This window comes from Protomyctophum parallelum (assembly GCF_964188405.1).
Source record: "Protomyctophum parallelum genome assembly, chromosome: 19".
Lineage (NCBI taxonomy): Eukaryota > Metazoa > Chordata > Actinopteri > Myctophiformes > Myctophidae > Protomyctophum > Protomyctophum parallelum.
Window position 1 is genome coordinate 11,903,714 of NC_139717.1, and position 19,035 is coordinate 11,922,748.

The 19,035-nt window shown below is 42.5% G+C and overlaps 1 protein-coding gene across 1 annotated transcript in view; it reads right to left on the reverse strand.

Annotated features, from left to right (window-relative positions):
- Positions 1-19,035, reverse strand: part of lpgat1 (lysophosphatidylglycerol acyltransferase 1) — a 70,565-nt gene extending 51,530 nt beyond the window's left edge. Inside the window, exons 1-2 of the mRNA XM_083790396.1 lie at positions 18,328-19,035; positions 15,447-15,700 (exon numbers count right to left, since the gene is read on the reverse strand). Coding sequence (XP_083646522.1) covers positions 15,447-15,684 — 238 coding nt within the window. The 5' untranslated portion in view covers positions 15,685-15,700; positions 18,328-19,035. The remainder of the gene's footprint in view (positions 1-15,446; positions 15,701-18,327) is intronic.

Below are 19,035 nucleotides of genomic sequence, written 5' to 3' on the forward strand. Positions count from 1 at the left end.
CAGTGGATGTCCTCCAACCACCTCAAGCTGAACCCAGACAAGACTGAGCTTCTCTTCTTCCCAGCTAAGTCCTGCCCTATGCAGGAGCTAACTATTTCCGTAGACAACGCCCTGGTAACGTCTGTCCCAACAGCCAGGAATCTTGGTGTTGTCCTGGACAGTCAGCTCTCGTTCAAAGCTCACATCACAGCTGTCACTCGATCATGTAGGTTCACACTCTATAACATACGACGAATTAGACCGTTCCTCACCCAGGAATCAGCCCAGCTCCTAATCCAGACAACAGTCTTGTCAAAACTCGACTATTGTAACTCCCTCCTTACTGGCCTACCAGCATGTGCACTTAAGCCTCTCCAGCTGATCCAAAATGCAGCAGCTCGCTTGGTCTTCAACCAGCCAAAATTCTCACATGTCTCCCCCCTGCTCCGCTCCCTCCACTGGCTCCCGGTCGCTGCCCGCACAGAATACAAAACTCTGATGCTGGCATTCAAAGCAACCAAAGGTATGGCTCCCCCATATCTTACAAGTATGATTGAACCCTACAAACCCTCCCGCGCACTCAGATCAGCCAACGCAGGGAAACTGGAAGTACCCTCACTAAAAACGCCGGGACAACGCTCCACACGTCCCAAACTCTTCTCCCTTCTGGCTCCAAAACTGTGGAATGCACTTCCCATTGCAGTCAGAACTGCAGCATCACTCCCAATCTTCCGCCGTAGCCTGAAAACCCACCTTTTCAGACTCCATCATGGCCCATAGCACTTACCCTAACCCCTTAGATAGAATTTCTGTTGGCTTAGATAGCATTTGACTTAGACTTATAGCATGTTATGTAGACAGCACTATAATTGTATTGTATATAGTCATAGCACGCCATAGTACATATGTATAGCATAGTAGTGAATATGTATAGTTTATTATGTATAGTGTATGTATAGTTTCATCATATAGATATTCCACTGTTACCTTCTTAGCTTACGCATGTTTCATGATAAATGCTTTTATGTGATGTATTCCCATGCTTTTGTTCTTGCCTAAATGTAAGTCGCTCTGGATTAAGAGCGTCTGCTAAATGCCTAAATTGTAAATTGTAAATTGTAAGCCGACATGGCAACCATGCTCTTTGCTTTGCAACTGAACAAGTTAAGACCAAAAAAAAAGAAAAAAGAAAACGGTGCATAAATAACAGCCAAGCTCAAGCATGAGGACGACGACGTCTGCAGAGGTGCAAGGCTAGAGCTGTAACTCCACATGCACTCAGTTAATTTCCACCACTGGATTCACCTCCCAGGGCAACAACATCAGCCTGTACTACGGCTGCAGGTGTGACACCCGATCCCCAGCGGCTAGAAGCAGGGAACCTCTCATCGATCCATGCTTCCAGCCTCGAATCAAAGTGACGAATGGGAACTGAAAACATTGATCATGTTCAAGTTCGCCCCTGGGGGCCTACAGTTACCTGCTCAGTGCTCACGTTACTCATGCAACTCATATTCCTGGAACAACTAGCTCTGCTGTTTCAAATCACGTGTCACGTGAAAGTTTCGTAAACACCTTTACTTGGATATCGTTGCGGTCGGGGCAGAAACACTGTATCTCCAGTTTCTCCACTCTTTTCCCGCCCATCTCTTCAGAAGTAACCGTCATGGACATACAAGGTTTCTGCCCGACAGCGACGACATGTATAGGACGCAATGTCTGCTTGAAAGTGCACCCTCACTCCCACCAACGTGGTTGCAACGTGATTTACGTTACAAGCCTATGCAAGTGTATGTGAAGTGTAGAGTACATAGCATCAAGTGGGGCGCGAGGTCTGGTTTCACCACTCCCATAGCTGCATGGTGTAAATCTAGCCATTAGGGCTTAACCTTTATGTATTTGCTACAGTGAGAGTGCATGTTGGGTTCTCCTCTATTTCAGCACCCTTTTAACCCCATGAACCGTATAGCAACCCTATTCTGGGCATGTCATAATAGGTGAACATTCTGCAATGTGAGAGAGCGGACTATAACGCCAGAGTCGCGAGCTCTGCAGTGTACCGTGTCGCCAAGTCCGCTGTCGCGCCACAATACAGTATGTACTGTAGGTGGCGCACCTCTTTCCCGTCCTACCAGTGCTCGCGAACCAGGGTGACACAAACGTGATGCAAAGTTTGGTGCGGATCGTTCACACAGAGTAGTCAAACTGTAAAAAAGCAACTGTTGTACATATGTTGTAGTATGTAAACCTCAGAATGCACGACAGCTGCACGGCGACATATTTAGTGTTCAGGACATGGACTGTCTGCCAACAACACAAGACCACTGTAGTCCTGACGTCACTGGCGCTGTTCCCCTGGTTCGTGGGTATATTATTTGTGTTGTAATCCCCACAGGGGAATCTTAGGATATCAAAAAAATAGGAGTTGAAATGTGTACTTTCAAGTTGTCTAGCTTTCAATAAACGTGACAGAAGCACTGTTTCAATTTTCATTTTGTCAACAAAAAAAATCTATCTGGTTTAGTGTAAAGTTGAAGCATTGTGAATCCTACCGTCGCAACAACTTGAAGTATAAACAGGCACAATTAGTGTTAGTGATGTGATACAGGTGTGATCATTTACTCAAGTACTGTACTTAAGTACGATTGAGATATTTTTACTTTGCTTGAGCGTGTCCATTTGTCAATAATTGATACCACATCTCAAAACTCAACTTGTAGATTGGCTATTTTCACTATTTTACACAACACCATTGTACAACCAAGTATAGCAGCGGGCTTATCAGTCAAATAGAAGTTTAAACATTAAAAAAAGCTTCTCGATTATTCGATTAATCGAAATAGCAACCGCTAAGGAATTAATGTATAACTGCTGGTTTGCAGCCCTTATACTCCCTGTCTACATGGAAACCACATATGTCCAAAAGTGTTCATTCTCAGGACTTCAAATTTCAAAAGTGGACATCTCGAAATGCGCCGCGAAGCATTTCGAGCTCGCTGATCTACTCCTTTTGTGTGACGCTGTAGTATGATCAAGTATAGGGAGTTACTTTACAGGAAAGAAGAAGAAAAATGGAGATAAGAGGTTTTAGCCCGACAGCGACGATATCCTGACACAGACGAAACGGAGCAGAAAGGAACGAAGGACAACTTGTTGGCATGTTCAATTTAGGTCTCCTTCCCTGTCCCCTCTGTCACCTCCTCACAATGACAAACAATCCTCTTGTTGAGTGCACGACACACCGTGACACAGAACAACACATCTATCACTCTTGAGGACACACAAGCTACCCCACCCCACCCCCCATCTATTCGTGAAGTTGTGTGTGTGTGTGCGTGTGTGTGTGTGTGTGTGTGTGTGTGTGTGTGAGAGAGAGAGAGAGAGAGAGAGTGTGAGAGACATGATGTGAGCTCGTGGATCTGCTATTTTTTGAAATACCGGTATCTTGAAAGAAATTGTGAAAGTATTTCTACTCTGTGATATTGCTACTTTAGTAAAAAAATATCATGTGAAGTGAGGGGCGATCTTCATGTATCATCATACATCATCATATACATCACATTCCGTGCTCAGCCATTTAAATCATCACATTCCATACTACAAACACATTCCATGCTCATATACACACAAACACACACACCTGTGCATAGGAGGGGCTAGCGCCCCTCAAAAACCCTTTTTCCTCCAGTATGCTCGGGTCCGTTGCCATGGAGTGTAGACTGAGGGACGTTTAAGTAGTATCACAGAGATGGGTCATCTGTCACTTTGAATTCATTAGGGAGCTTGTCTTTGAGAGATGACACAGTTACAGAATGGTGGCAGGGCTGATGTGTGCATGCATGCGTGCGTGCCTGCGCGCATGAGTGTGCGTGTGTGTGTGTGTTGTCGACCTTGGGCACACCTTCCGCTGCCTGCACCAGATCGGTCATCGACTCATCGCCGGTATATCGGTTTGACTGATATTCACCGGCAGCTTTATTTAGACACACCTCTCCAAACGCACGTCAACTCACATTTATAATGAGACAATCGTATCGTTGCTGTCCGGCAGAAATCTCTTATATCCATATTTGAACTTTAGGGAATAGTAGTAGTAATAGGGAAAGTTTGTCTAAAAGCCAAACGGAAATGTATTTTTTTTTATATGTTCCAATGATCAATGCCAAAAACACAATTAACTATATCATCAATCGCAATTATTTGTAGGACAATTATCATGTCATGATGGTGACAGGCAGCTCTAATAATAACACTTCTTTAATCCAAATGACAACAGAGGCAGCTTCAACACTGGGCACAGTGACACAGGAACCGGTTCAGGAGAACAAACAATGAGAAGCCAATGATTACATATTCACCTTATATCACAATTATTTGATCTAACCTCAATTATCTTTGCATAATCCTTAGAATGTTATATTTCACTTGTAACCACTTTTAACCACTTGCAGCTTAAAATTGGCTTAAAAGGAGGACTTCACCAACGTTCAACCTATTTCATATAACTAAAACTCCATGATGGTGACAGCCCTCCAAAGAAGCCAGAGACCAGACAGATGACATTGAACAATATGCACACAGGTATTTTTCACTGGCTTGATATCATGCGACGACTGACGAGGGACACTTGACTTCACACACTGGTGTCATTTCCTGAAAGCAGCTTCCTCTTTTGCACTTAAACCACGGATGGAACGGTTAATGATAAAAATATATAAACTGGCCAGTAAGTTAGCAGTAGCTTGCACATGTCCCTTCAGATTAAGAAACACAGGCTAAGATGGTCTGGTCACCCACTCTGGTCATGTGCTGACCAAAAAACACCTGGCGAAGGACAGTGGTGATGAAGCACAGGCCAAATCACAAGACAGACAGGGTTCAGTGGAAGTGTATGATTACGGCCTTACGCCCTAACCGGGACATAAGAGGATAATTAAGTAAGTAAGTTTAGCAGTAGAACTTGTAGTACGAAGACGGACCAGGCGCAGATGGTCTGCACTCGCAAGTCGCGAGTACGATTCTTGAGGCTTTGCTGCATGTCACTCCCCGGCTCTCCCTCTCCCTGTTTCCTGTCCTATCTACACTGTACTATCCATAATGAAGGGCAGAAAAAAGGGACACGATGCAATGTCACGATGACCTGGCTTCTACAACAGGTCTGCTGGGAAATAGATCTTCAGAGTTGAGCGGTTCAAATAACAGCTGGTCTAGTTTACTAGGAAAGACAAATGCACTTGTAGGAGCCATTATGTGACTTATATGCCAAGTCTCGTGCTCTTTATTATTGAAGTAAGGTATTCACTTGATTGACAGATTGGGCACTGCACTGGTATTAGGTGGTGGTGTTCACCGGAGCTAGGGCGCTGCCACGCTGACAGTTAGTCATGGCGTTGACCTGTTCACATGAGTCTGAGAATTTGGACAGAGACTGGGAGTGAGTGTGGGAGCCGGCATTTTTTGTTGATCGCAACACCCACGTTTAGTTTACAATCGTGTGCTGGGAACTGTTGTAATGTTAACGTTTGTTTTGTATAATAAATGGTCAAGCACAAGGATTGAAGTTGACCTGGATTCTTGAGTGTGTGTGTCATACAGCCGCAATAGCAGCAAATGTACATCTCAGTACAGGTTAATCACTTTTCCACCTGGCGTCCCTGTTTCGGGCATGTCATTATATTGTCAAAAAATAGTCAAATGTTCAAACAATGGACCACGCTCACACTATGGCGTGTTGCAGATTGGCTATCTTTGCTGTTAAACATACTAACACCATACAGGGCGTAACCACGTCATAGTAGGCGAACATTCAGTGAAAATAAGCTATTTTCGTTGCAGAGAAAGAGGACATTGTGTAAAAGACAAAGAAGACATTAAAACAAAATAGAAGAAGAGTGTAGAAGAGGGAGAAAGAAGGGAACCAAGTACAGGCTGCCCCATGGTGAGTCTTGGCAACTCCCGGTCAACAGTCTTAAGTATTAAGCTACAGTAGGTGGGTAAGCTAAGCTCAGCTCACAATTCAATCAATTCTGGACGTGACATTTCTTCAATATTCAATTACAATATTTTCAAAATCCCAAACCAACTCAAACAATTTGGTAGTGAATGTTGATAACTGGCCAGACACCCAGAACCTGTTGGAAGTGAGAAATAATCAACTGACGAGTCACGACCCACATGCAGGATCAACAAAAGAACACATTGCACGTTGGATCGATTGGCTGAGCAGAGATCTGAGCCCCGTCCGTCCCAGCAGCTCAGCAAATCTGGAATCTGATCTCTCATCTCAGACAGACAAGGAGGGCTTTGTCTGCAGAGAATTCTTCTTGCACTACTGCATTTTAGTTTATTATTTTTTTACTTGAAAAATAAGCAATACCACAATATGAACAAGTAAAATACACAATCTTTGTATGGGACAAAAAATTACCGATTTGCTCGTCCACATGACGTAAATTCTCCATTCATTGTCAATGGGAATTTAATGTTTGTGTAAGATGAAAATCTACACTAATAGCGGAATATAGGAGGGGCTAGCGCCCCTCAAAGAAATACTTGCACCGCTTGGTTCTCCAACATTGGCTCAATGTCACTAAAACTAAATAAACCGATATGACTACTACCCATAAAGCCCATGACCCACCTATTAGCCGCCAATCACTGTGCTAGTTTGGGATGGCTCAGGGTAGAATACAGGGTTAAGAAAACACCAATGGGACTGGCATTTAAGATAGTTAGTGCCCAACTGCCCACATAGATGTTTAACTACTTCTCCAGAGAGAGTGACAGCCACAACACCTCCGATCTGGTACCCCCCAAATTTAGCACAAACATGGGAAAACATTCATTCTACTACTCTGCCACCATTATGTTGAATGTCGGCTGACTTCAACCATCCAGGTGAATCAGTGGCTTATTTCAAAACTGGCCTGAAAAAGCACCTGACCTGTCAGAGAACTACAGGTGGAGATAATAATAGGGTCCCCTTGAAATGAGGAGATATACACTGCTGCCCATGTTCCTTTTTCATATATAGCTCAGCTTTCCAGGTTTGTGTAAACACAAAAAATGAAGACAAAAGTGGAAACGGAAAAGTGAGGGCACAAATTGTGATTGGCCAGAATGAGATGATGAAGAGCTCATTTCACACAGGTGTGATTTTTTTACAGTTCACGAGATACAACAAAAAAGATCGAGACTGGCACACTCCCAATAAATAAATTATTAACCAAATGAGGCAGCATTTCAAGCCCACCAGAGCTCTTGTTCTGTATTTTGTCTTCTTTCAACCACACATCGCCTAAATAAATAATAATACTTTTACTGAGAGCAATAGTGTGTGAGCCATTCTCTTTTTTATTAATTTATGTTGTTTGTGTGTGTGTGTGTGTGTGTGTGTGTGTGTGTGTGTGTGTGTGTGTGTGTGTGTGTGTGTGTGTGTGTGTGTGTGTGTGTGTGTGTGTGTGTGTGTGTGTGTGTGTGTGTGTGTGTGTGTGTGTGTGTGGCCAGGCTGATTTGGTAGTTTGGTCTCCAGATCAAATTAAAAAACAGATTAAAACCATAGCAGGCTGCAGCCAATCAAACGAGTGATGTGTGTTAAGATTGTAGGTGTGCCCGAAGCCATGGTTAAGTATGCAAGTAGGTAAGTCAACAGTATTGCCAATGTATATATTGACACACCTAAACCTAATACAGCCATTATAAAGAACGGCATACCATACTAGGCCCACTCCTTTGCGCTTTCCCCCCCTACACTGAAATATCCTTGGCAACAACAGAACAAAACATATGACATCGATTTAACATCACAAAATGTTTATAAGTTTATAAGAATCGAATTTTGGAAACTACGACCTGAAAATGCATTTTCAGGTCGGGATACCAATTGTATCCAATCAGGAGAGATAACTCACACAACACAGGAAAAAACAAGTGAATTTCGAAGAGATATTCACATATATCGGTACTTTCTCCTGATTGGCTGAAGATTTGACACTCATCTGAACATTTATTTTCTGTTTATTAAAGAGCTGGAGAGACGGGAGACCAAACACTATATAGCAATGATTACTGTATCAGAATATAGTGCTTTAACCTTTTAACAAAAAAGTATCACACTACTTTTAACTACAGATAGCAAACATTTGCCATCTCTTTTACGGTGGATGAGCATGAAGGCAACAACATCGGGCATGGGAAGCGTGGTTGCGAACGCAATGAGCACTAACTATGAGACCATGCAGATCGTGTCTGTCTGTCTGTCCCGCTGTGACACCACCCGCCCGCCACCAGAGGGCGCAGCTGTAGCACACACACACACAAAGGAAAAAAAAGTACGTAATTTATTCTAATTGTTGTTATTGCAATTTACGAGCTGCGTTCGCTTCCCGTGTTTGCGCGTCTTACTTGTTTTATCAGGGTCATATTGGGGTGCTTTGTGACAGCACTTGTCATTGCAGTCGGGCAGAAACCTGGCTCTTATCTCCATATTAAAAGGTGGTTGCAAACTGGACGCGCTTTTCGGAAAACCGATGGAAAAACGCTGCTAAAAATCCGAAAACGTGTCCAGTGTGCAGGGACCTTAACCGTTTGTTTTTTGGAAATCAATGCCCTACTTGATCATACAAAAGTGTCAAAGGTGGCACGAAGACAGACTGAAAGATCTTTGATAAACTCTAACTGCTCAAGATTCCCTTAGCTTAACTAGTACTAGACTTTTAAACTACCTGAACACCAGCAGCCATCCATAATCTGGGGAGAACTTCAGATACAAAACAGCATCAGATCTGTGGACTTTAGCTACAAAACAGCATATCTGGGAGAACTTTAGCTACAAAACAACAAATCTGGGAAGAACTTTAGCTACAAAACAACAGCAGATTTGGGGAGAACGTTAGCTACAAAACAGCGTATCTGGGGAGAACTTTAGCTACAAAACAGCAAATCTGGGGAGAACTTTAGCTAAAAAACAACAGCAGATGTACAAGCTCACAACAACACGTTGCAACGCTGGCTATTTTGGCAAAGAGATTGCCAAGATGTCCAAGTACAAAGAGCCGACTAAAGTCTACAACGTTCAACCTGGCATATGTATTTTGGACATGACACAAGCATCACGTGTAAGGTCGTCCATTCATTTTACTTTAGCAAAACTGTCTTACAAAGAGAGAGGAGAGGTTGAGATGGTTTGGACTTGTGAAAAAAAGAGATGAGGGGGTACATTGGGAGAATTATACCGAAGATGGAACTGCCAGGTAAGAGGAGAAGAGGAAGGCCAAAGAGGAGGTTCACGGATGCGATGAGAGACGACGACGCAGAAACATGGAGTCAACGAGGAAGACGCAGAAACATGGAGTCAACGAGGAAGACGCAGAAACATGGAGTCAACGAGGAAGACGCAGAAACATGGAGTCAACGAGGAAGACACAGAAAACAGAACCAAATGGGAACTGATCCTCCGCTGTGGCGACCCCCGATGGGATACACATTTTTCCGAAAGAAAAAGAAGAAAACTTCAACATGAATCTAGTATGAAATTTAAAACAAAAACACAAACAGAACGCCCAGGTTCCAGTTGTTTCCTTGGTGTGTGTAGAGAATAGATGGTGTTTAGAGCTATGTGCTGAAGTATAGCCTTGAACGGGGGAATTATCCATCCAAAGGTAAACAAGTCACACGGGCCAACCTGTCACGCTGCAGGCAGCATAATTACCTTCAGCAGAATACATAACAGCACTCTTAAACAGGGCTTAAAGCTAAAAAGAAATCCCAAGACTGAAAATGATTTTTTGCAAATCTGCACTGACCCCTATGAAATTCTCAGGACTGAAATCAGTCCCCAGGACTGAGAACTTTAAGTCCTGACTTTTAAAGCACGCTGGAACCCTCACAGTCATGCTACCTCATTAGTGATTCAAGTACAGTTCTTTCTACTGATCATAATACACAACCCATTCTGACCGATGCTACATTTTTAGGTCCGATGCCAATCCCAATTTTAAGGAGTTCTACCTATCACAATTACTGATGTTTTGATTCCCATCAAGGACTCCTGCCGGTGTTTGTGTGAGACCGATTTGCTCGTCCACATATGAAGTAAATTCTCTATTCATTGTCAATGAGGAATTTAATGTTTGTGTAAGACGAAAATCTACACTAATAGCTGAATATAGGAGGGGCTATCGTCCCTTAAAAAATCCCACCCATGTGATGTGAGCGGTGCCTTTTTAGCATGATGATGATCTCACATGACGTCACAGGGGGCGAAATACTAATAATGCACCCAAACACACAAAGTTATATATATGGTGGGAGCGGTTAGCACCACTAAAAAAAACAAACAAAAAAACTGTATCAAAATAGGGGTCCGCAGCCTAATGCATATCAAACTGCGACTCGTTGACATTAAAACATTGAGAGAATCACAGATTTCAATTTTCCTTTTGAGGAGCTTCTAGCCCAGGAGTCTTAAAGATTTTGAGGCCAGGCAGGCACCCCTTATCTGCGAGATAGATAAAGCAGGGAGCCGGGGACCCCCGCTATATACTGCATAAAATAGTGTTGCAGATTAAACTTTTTCATAGATAGCTTAATAGACTACAACTACATCTAAAATTAATGGTTTTGCATTATTTCAGACATTTAACTTAAACTTGACCTTTGGCTCTGTACCTTTTTCCCTCTACACCCCCAAACCACTTTGCCAAAAATAGCTGATCTACCAATCCTGATCTACCAATGCCTCGCAGCGTTGGTAGATATGGATCCTGATCTACCAATGCCTCGCAGCGTTGGTAGATATGGATCCTGATCTACCAATGCCTCGCAGCGTTGGTAGATATGGATCCTGATCTACCAATGCCTCGCAGCGTTGGTAGATATGGATATAGGGAATGGGGATGCATGCTAAGGTTGATATATATATCTATTCTATATTGGAGAAGTTGTCACGTGGCGCAAAAGATGTGCCACTAGCCAATGAAAAGATGTGCCCATAAAATATGTGCCCATACAGATGTGGCCACTAGCCAATGAAAACTCAACCAACTCAACCAAGCCACACCCGTCACTAGCTCTCAGCCTCCCCCTCCCTCTTTGGCTGCTGTAATGTGGTCTCCCCTATGGATCTCCCTCTCCGCACTCCGCAGAGAAACTATACCTATAGTCGCCTCACCATTTCGCTTATTCCTTCTAAATCTCTGTATTTAAAATATAGGTCGCTCAGCGAATGTCTTAGTTACATTAACATTGTTCTTAGAAACTACTTGGTTTGTGCCTAACTACTACGATTAGACAGATCGCATTTGTTATTTCGCTACTGCCAGTACTTCTGATTGCACGCACACACACACACACACACGCACACACACACACACACACAACACTACCCCGTGTCCCACACACACACAACACTGCCGCACGGATTTAAGCTGTCAAACCTATTTTGTTAAAGTTACATATGCCACAGACACATATTTAAAAGGCGCTTTATAGCTTCTCTCAGCTCAAAGCGTGTATGAATAAGGAGATAAATGAACAGCTGATGTCGGTGGGAGAGGACGTCAGCTGTGTGTGTGTGCGTGTGTGTGCGCGCGTGTGAGAGGGAGGTAAACAGTCAGCAACACGTTACATTTCTACTTCTACTAAAGAAAGAGGCAGCGATGGAGCCATAAGTCCATATCCATAAATTCGGGGACATAAATTGCGCAAAATACTGTTAAACATGACGGCATCAGCCTGCTGCATCCTCCTAGCTGTTGTGTGCTAAGCTAAATGTCAACACGGCATTGACCAGGGTTGCCACATTGACTGAGAGGGAAACAAGCAACCAATCAACCAATCAAGTCAGAAAATCCGAAAAAGTCAGAAAATAAATCTAGAATAAGCAACAATATTGCTGACTGTCAAACATCATTGTCCAATGTTGTTTTACAGCAGTGGTTCTCAAACATTTTCATGTCATGGACCACTAATATTCTATATGTATATATATTTATATATATATATATATATATATATATTATATATATATATAATATATAATATATATATTTACTATATATACACACCGGTATATATACAGTGTACACAAACCGTATATCTAGGTGTGTCCCGAGATTTTTAGGCTATGAAAAGTGTGCCCTGGGACAAAAAAGGTTGAGTTAAGCGGTGCCCAAAAGGTAGATCACGATCTACCAGTAACGTCAGATCAGGGGTTTTGTCGGCCAGCGCCAAAAATGCTCCCCGACAGCATAATCGGAGCAAATACCGGGCAGTGTGTATGAGCCATAACGTGTAGACTACACTACACTACACTAATAAGGACACATAATAATAACTAATAACCCATCCGTTACTACATGTGGAGTCAACTCCCGCAATTTCCTTCTTCCCATAGTGCGCGGCAACGTAACTCTGGGATCATGAGCGGCCGCTTAGCGGCCGAAATTCTAGTATATATATATATATATATATATATATCACACAAAGATTTGGCGCACCCCCCCCCCCCCCCCCCTCCCGGACACCCTGTTGAAGACCCCTGTTCTAACCCATAACAACTGTCCCGTGGCAAGTGACACTTCTTCTCTGAAGGAGCCATTATGCACGGTAATAAGGCATATATCTATCTATGTCACTTTCTGCCTGCAATTTGTTTAACCAAATGAACACGTCCCGCCACCCACAGGGCACCATTGTGCTGCCTCATGAGCAGACAGTGATAGCTATCCAAAGGCTCTGACTGTGGGAGCGAGAGGGCCAGTCCAAACCATGCGTCACTATGACAGCTGCCCATTCATCTAAATCACCTTGCCAGCGTTCAAACTAAAATGCTGGAATTCATTACGCGTGTTGTAGGACTGTATATTATAACACCTGCTATAAATATTTAGAATTCTGATTAGAATTCTGCATAACGACTTATAACAAAGACACATAATAGTGTGAAGGCCGTTGTTTCGCTGCTCTGCTGAGCTTATAATGCATTATGACCAGTACTTAAAATTACTAAGTTATGATACATAAATGGACTGCATTTATATAGCGATTTACAATTTATTTCACATACTCCCATTCACACACACACACACACACACACACACACACACACGCGCGCGCGCGCGACAGAGGAAACCATGCAAGGCACCAATCCCTCAACCGGAGCAGGTTCAGTGCCGGGAATCAAACCTGGAACCTTTGGATTCCAAGACGGCCACTGCAGCTACATGATTATAAACGTTTATAACCAGCATCATGAAGCCCATTAAGTGCATTAAAATGCATTATAGATGTGCTTATAATGCATTTATAGTTTATACACCTTGATACATAGTGTTACCAAAGTGTCTTGACGAAATTAAAAGCTGGTGTGATATTTTTCGATTAAAACAAAAAGGATTATTTTTGTGAAAAAGATTGCTAATTTGATCCAATCTGGAAGAGAGTACCCACTTATCAGCTTATCAGTGTTCCAGTTTCAGGTTTGTCTGCTAATTTATTTTGTGTCATTACTTCCAATTTCATTTGTTGTATCCTGTATGACCTGCTCTCTCCCGATTGGATTAAAATTGGTATCCTATTCTTTTTATTTTTTTGCATTTTTCTGTTTACTTAAGAGCTTTTGAGAGAGGGGGGAACCCTGTTACTGAACAAACATTCACTGCTAACTATCAGAATATATAGAGACACTTATCTTATTCTGACAAAAGAAATTAAATAAATCATTTACAGCACCATTCCACAGAGGAACAGTGAAACCGCAACCTTGGACACACGGATTGGAGTTGTTGTTCCAATAAAAATAAAAAAAAACAGGGTTAAATGATCAGCATAGTGGACTTATGGCTGCACACACAGGCTGTCCTGTGAGAGGAAGGTCACAGGTTTGATCACCAACCCCACAGAATCCATCCATGTCAAAGTGTCCTTGATGTCACCACCACACCGGCCCCCTGACCTATCACATGGCTTCTCTGATAGTGTGTCAAGCTTTCATGGAAGAGTAGTGGTAAAGTATATGGTATGTAGTTGCTGTTGGGTAGAAAACCTTTTCTTATCTCCATATTTCAGCTTTTATTTTGTATCAGTTTTATTTGTAAATGAACGCCCTACTTCGAGTGTCGCACAAAGGCTGCAACATATTAATAGCTGAACTACACGTTTTTATTTTTTGCTATTTTTGAAAACTTTTGAAAGTGAAAGTGATTAAATGTGTTTGTGGGTTTTATGAATATCGATCCAGTTTAAAGTTGACTTTTGACTGGACTGAATATAATAATTTACATTATATTGTATATAATAATGTAGAAAGTTGCTGGTTTGCCCGACTGTCGAAGTGCCCATGAGCAGAACACTTAACCCCTTAACCACTATATACTTGGTTGACCCGAGTACCCCAGAAGTATGTAGTAGGCCCGCTCCTTTCCGCTTTCCACACCAAGTCTGTAGAGAGACTCTGTATAAAACCACTCATAATCTTACTGCTCACCAAGGGCTATGATATATACTAATATTGAAGTGAAGATAAGGTGTTCTATAGGCAGAAAGCCTTGCATTATTAAGCAGTGAGCCTTGTTGCTCGTCATGTTCTGCACTTAGTAATTTGTAAGCATTTTGCTTGTGGCTCCGTCTGTTGCAACCAAACACCCCTGACACGGCAGAATCACTTCACAACATTAATGCCTAGAGTAAAAACTACTGTGAGTTGAGGACTACTACTATGCATGCATGTAGTCAATAATGTCTCTCCATCAATAACTCCAAGACTACATCCTGCATGTTTCCTATATGTAGGCTTATATACTTAATGACTTAAGTGATGTTTGTTTGTCCAGTGTACAGCTGGACAGTAGATTCTAGCCTCTTCATTTTCAAGATGGAACACAGAGTGCTGCAGACACAGCTAACATTTATACAGCATAATGTCTACACACGAGCAACTTGCAGGGTGTTTTCTCCTGTGCTCTTAAAAGGACCAATTCACCCATTTTCAACCTCATCTTCATTAGGGTTGGTTTGGATTCGGAACCGTATCCAACATTGAATCAGTTTCCGGAAAGAGTTGGCATGTGGACTTCACGTCTGCTATACAATACCGGTGGTTCTCAAACCGAACCAAATGGACCTATTTGGTTCTACATTTAGGTTCTATTTGTACACGTGTTACAGACCCAGAGTAAAATCACGTGGTTCCCAGCTCACGTTGGGAACCACGTAATAATATGTATGCATTGCAATACTGTATATAAATTTGAAGGTCAAAATTATATTGATTTATTTTTAAATATAGGAATAGTAAAGGGAACCGTTAAGGAATTGGACCATTAAGAGGGAATCGTTAAGGAACAGGAATTGTTAAAATCCTAAAGAAACCCAACACAGCTAATACCTTACTGTGTCTCAGAGTTATGGACTGTCCAAAAACGTGTCTAGCAGTAACCAAAGAGGAGAGTGACCAGAACGCAACTCACCCGTGTAACCTGCGAGCCAGCCCCAGGACGCCACCATGCCCAGCATCCATCTGAACATTATTCCTTCCACGTGCCAGAAAGCAGCACTGTCCCATATTCTCAGCGGTTGCAGAAGCAGCAGGTAGAAACAGTAGGACGGGATGGCTACACAGTTGTTAATGAACATGAACATGAAACGAAGAAACGACTTGAGTAGAATCCAGCCCAGTTTGCGGGCAGCGTCCAGGAGCGGTGCCATCCTGAATGCCTGCCGTCTGTTTAGAGACAGAGACAGAGAGAGAGACTGTCACACAACAACATAATCGTGACAAAAGTTGAAGTCATATGGATAACTTTGCCCAGTTGCCTGCGTACGAATCATTTTCCTCTATGCCAGCAGTTATCAGCCACTGGAGTAGTGTGGTGGCGTTTACCTGCAGAAACACACTGCACTCTCACTGTATCTAGGCGTTCTCACTGTTTGTTTTGGTAGACGGGCCGTTTTTTTTGGGCAACCAAATCAAACAGTGAAAACAGCAAAATGCAGCGAGAGGTCAATGTGTGGACGGACACCTGCTGGTATAGAGGGAAATGAGGGGTTAAAAATGTATATACCGTTTTGTTATGTAAACACAGGGCAAAGTTACATATTATGAAAAATTAATCAATAGTTGATTATCCTATATTATTATTGGACATACTGTAGCGGAACCGTAAAGTAGCCTGAAAGTATAAGTATATATATATATATATATATATATAAAATCATCGATTCATACATTTTGAGCATTTCATTATAGATTAGCAGCTTAGTTTATAACATGTAAAACTATCTCAAATATAGTGAAACTAGCTGATCTACAAGCTCACGTGTCATTCTGTGATGTGTTCCTGTCTGAGCTTGTAGAGCTGCTATTTTGGATTATTCAATTAATCAAAAAGAAGGAATCGGATTGATAGTTCTATTCGGATTGATCCTGTTCTATGTCCAGGACTTCCAAACAAGATGAATAACAAGTGGGCGACAGAACAGAATAATAAGATGGAGATTTGTACGGCTGTAAACAACCTGGCCTGGAGAAACCAATCCCTCTGATGATGTAATTAAGTCATAATTACTTGATTTAATCACCCTTTTAGAAAGAAAAACAAAAACACTGTTTCTGTCGCTTGCTAAACGGCTTGAGGAGGAGCTGGCCTTTTAACAGAATCACTAGCCTACCATACTTTGCGACAAGTGTTAAATGACAGCTGTTCCAACTGGTCTAATGTGGTGGACATGACATGTAGCGATATAATATATAATGCTGGAATGATTCTGAAGATTGGTTGGTGCTCATGATCACCAACTAGCTCTGGCACAGATTACAGAACACTTCAGTTGAGGCAAGACAAGGGATTATATGACCACATTTTCTTGACCTGTACCAGGAAGAAACAACAGATTATGCGACCAAATGTCTTTCCTTATGTTCGCCTATCCAGACTACTTTCTCACGTGGATTTACAATGTAGATGTTACCTCTGTAAATGTTGCCTTGTGGGGTGGACTACCTTTCTATGTGTACCTACTCTGCGTTTTCTTCTCTTTTCTATTTCTTTTTATAGACCAAATCACCATGACATCACCACAACCAAAAATGTACTTCCTGGTAGATAACGCTGCGTTGCATTGGAGCAGTATTATTCATTAACCTAAGTCCTTATATCTGATGGAACAGGCCCCACTGATGCTGTTACTGACAATTTAATTAGAAATAGATTATCTTGTTCTAAATGTGCACAGGTCGAGAAACTAGACGACATAGCTAATGCCAGCACAAAAACGAATTGCCCCCACGTCTTTTGTGATAACGTGGACAAGACAATAAAGTTGATTGTGATGCTTAAATTTGTTTTTGTGCCAGGACAACAGATCGTATGACCAAATGCCCAGGAAGGAATGTGCCAAGGAGGGGACAATACATACAGTATGATACGAATCATACGACCAAAGGTTCTTCTATACCAGGTGACAACATTACACCATACTGTATTAGCACAAGCACACAGACCCCCATTTGAAAACATATGCCAGGAAGGGACAGGGACGACCATTAGAGAATGACATGGCTTCTATGGCAGTGATTCTCAACCTTGTTTTAAGGACACTTTGATATGCATTACTACACGCTTATTACACCTTTTCTTTGTCTCTAGGATCCCAATCTACAAATCAGTCATCAGTCAGTGTTCATTTAACTCAGAGAATGTGCAGAACTGCAGATAGAACCAGGGCTATAAGGGACCATAATACCATATGGTTCTTTTTGTAAACTCATTTTGGAACATTTTTGTTGTTGTCATTTCATTTTGTGTTAGACTCAACAAGGGGTCGATTTGGACCCCATGGTGGTCCCTGAACCCAACGTTGAAAACCAGTATTATAAACCCTGACCTACCTACAGAAATGCACGCGCGAGATATTATATTATGTCCATCATCATAAGCAACAGTGTAACCAGGATAAGAGACTTGTAGTTGTAGCCTAGCGTGCTAGCTAGCATCAGGGGGCACATCAGCCCCCCCCCCCCCCCCCCCCCCCAACATGCCATTTATGAGGACTGAGGACTGGAGGAGGTGCGCGTACGGATCGAGAGACCCTGGAATAGGCACATTTCGTCACGTACTTTTACTGCGATCGCCTTTCATTGTAACGCAACGTTGAGTTTAGACTACAGTTATTACAGTACGAGCAGTGAATTATTACTATTAGCCTGAGCCTACAATCCTTCCTCAGTGCTAAGGATTTATCTGAGGTGTTTACAAATGGAACCAAATGGACCCTTCCGGGGTCCATTTGTAAACACTCCCCAGATAAAGAGATGGATATTTGTCTTTTTCTTCTTTTTAAGACACTCACCCAATGAAATGTCACCGAACCGTCCTTGGACAGAGACAGGGGAGATGTCCGATTAACCGATAATAACCGATTTTAATGCCGAAGTCAGTGGTCCAGTTAGCAGCAGCAGCAGCGTCCACCACAGTGAAAACACATCTCGATCAAGTTCGAAGGAGAACAAGCCGTTATTCGACGATGGTCGGCGATAGGAGATCATTTATAGATCCGTAATGGTGATCATAACACAACAACAGTAATGATAATCCCATCCTCTCATCATCATCATCCACGGGCGCATCATGAATGTCGTTCACAGCGGATCCACACCGAGCACACCCGGTGGCTCGTCTCCTTCTCCTTCAGCGTCGTAGGATCCATTATTATAAAAGTCCGACACCTAGAATCTATTCTCTAGGAGGCGATTCATCGACGGGAGCATCACTATCATCACCACCATCATCCTCGTCTCCGTCTTCATCCTCATCATCAAGTTGAAGCTAAAAAGGCTAGCTTCATCTTCCCATTTAGGAGACAATGCTGCGGATATAGATAGCCTCCGGAAATCCAGTGTAGGTGTTATTAAGAGACCCCCGCGTACACGCACACACACAGATATGAATTAAGATTGATTAAAAATGTACGCCGCTGGATCAAACGCAGACGGGTGTAGTGTGTGTGTGCTCCAGCAGGCCCGTTCAGTACCGACCCGTTATGTCCCTGTGCTGTGTG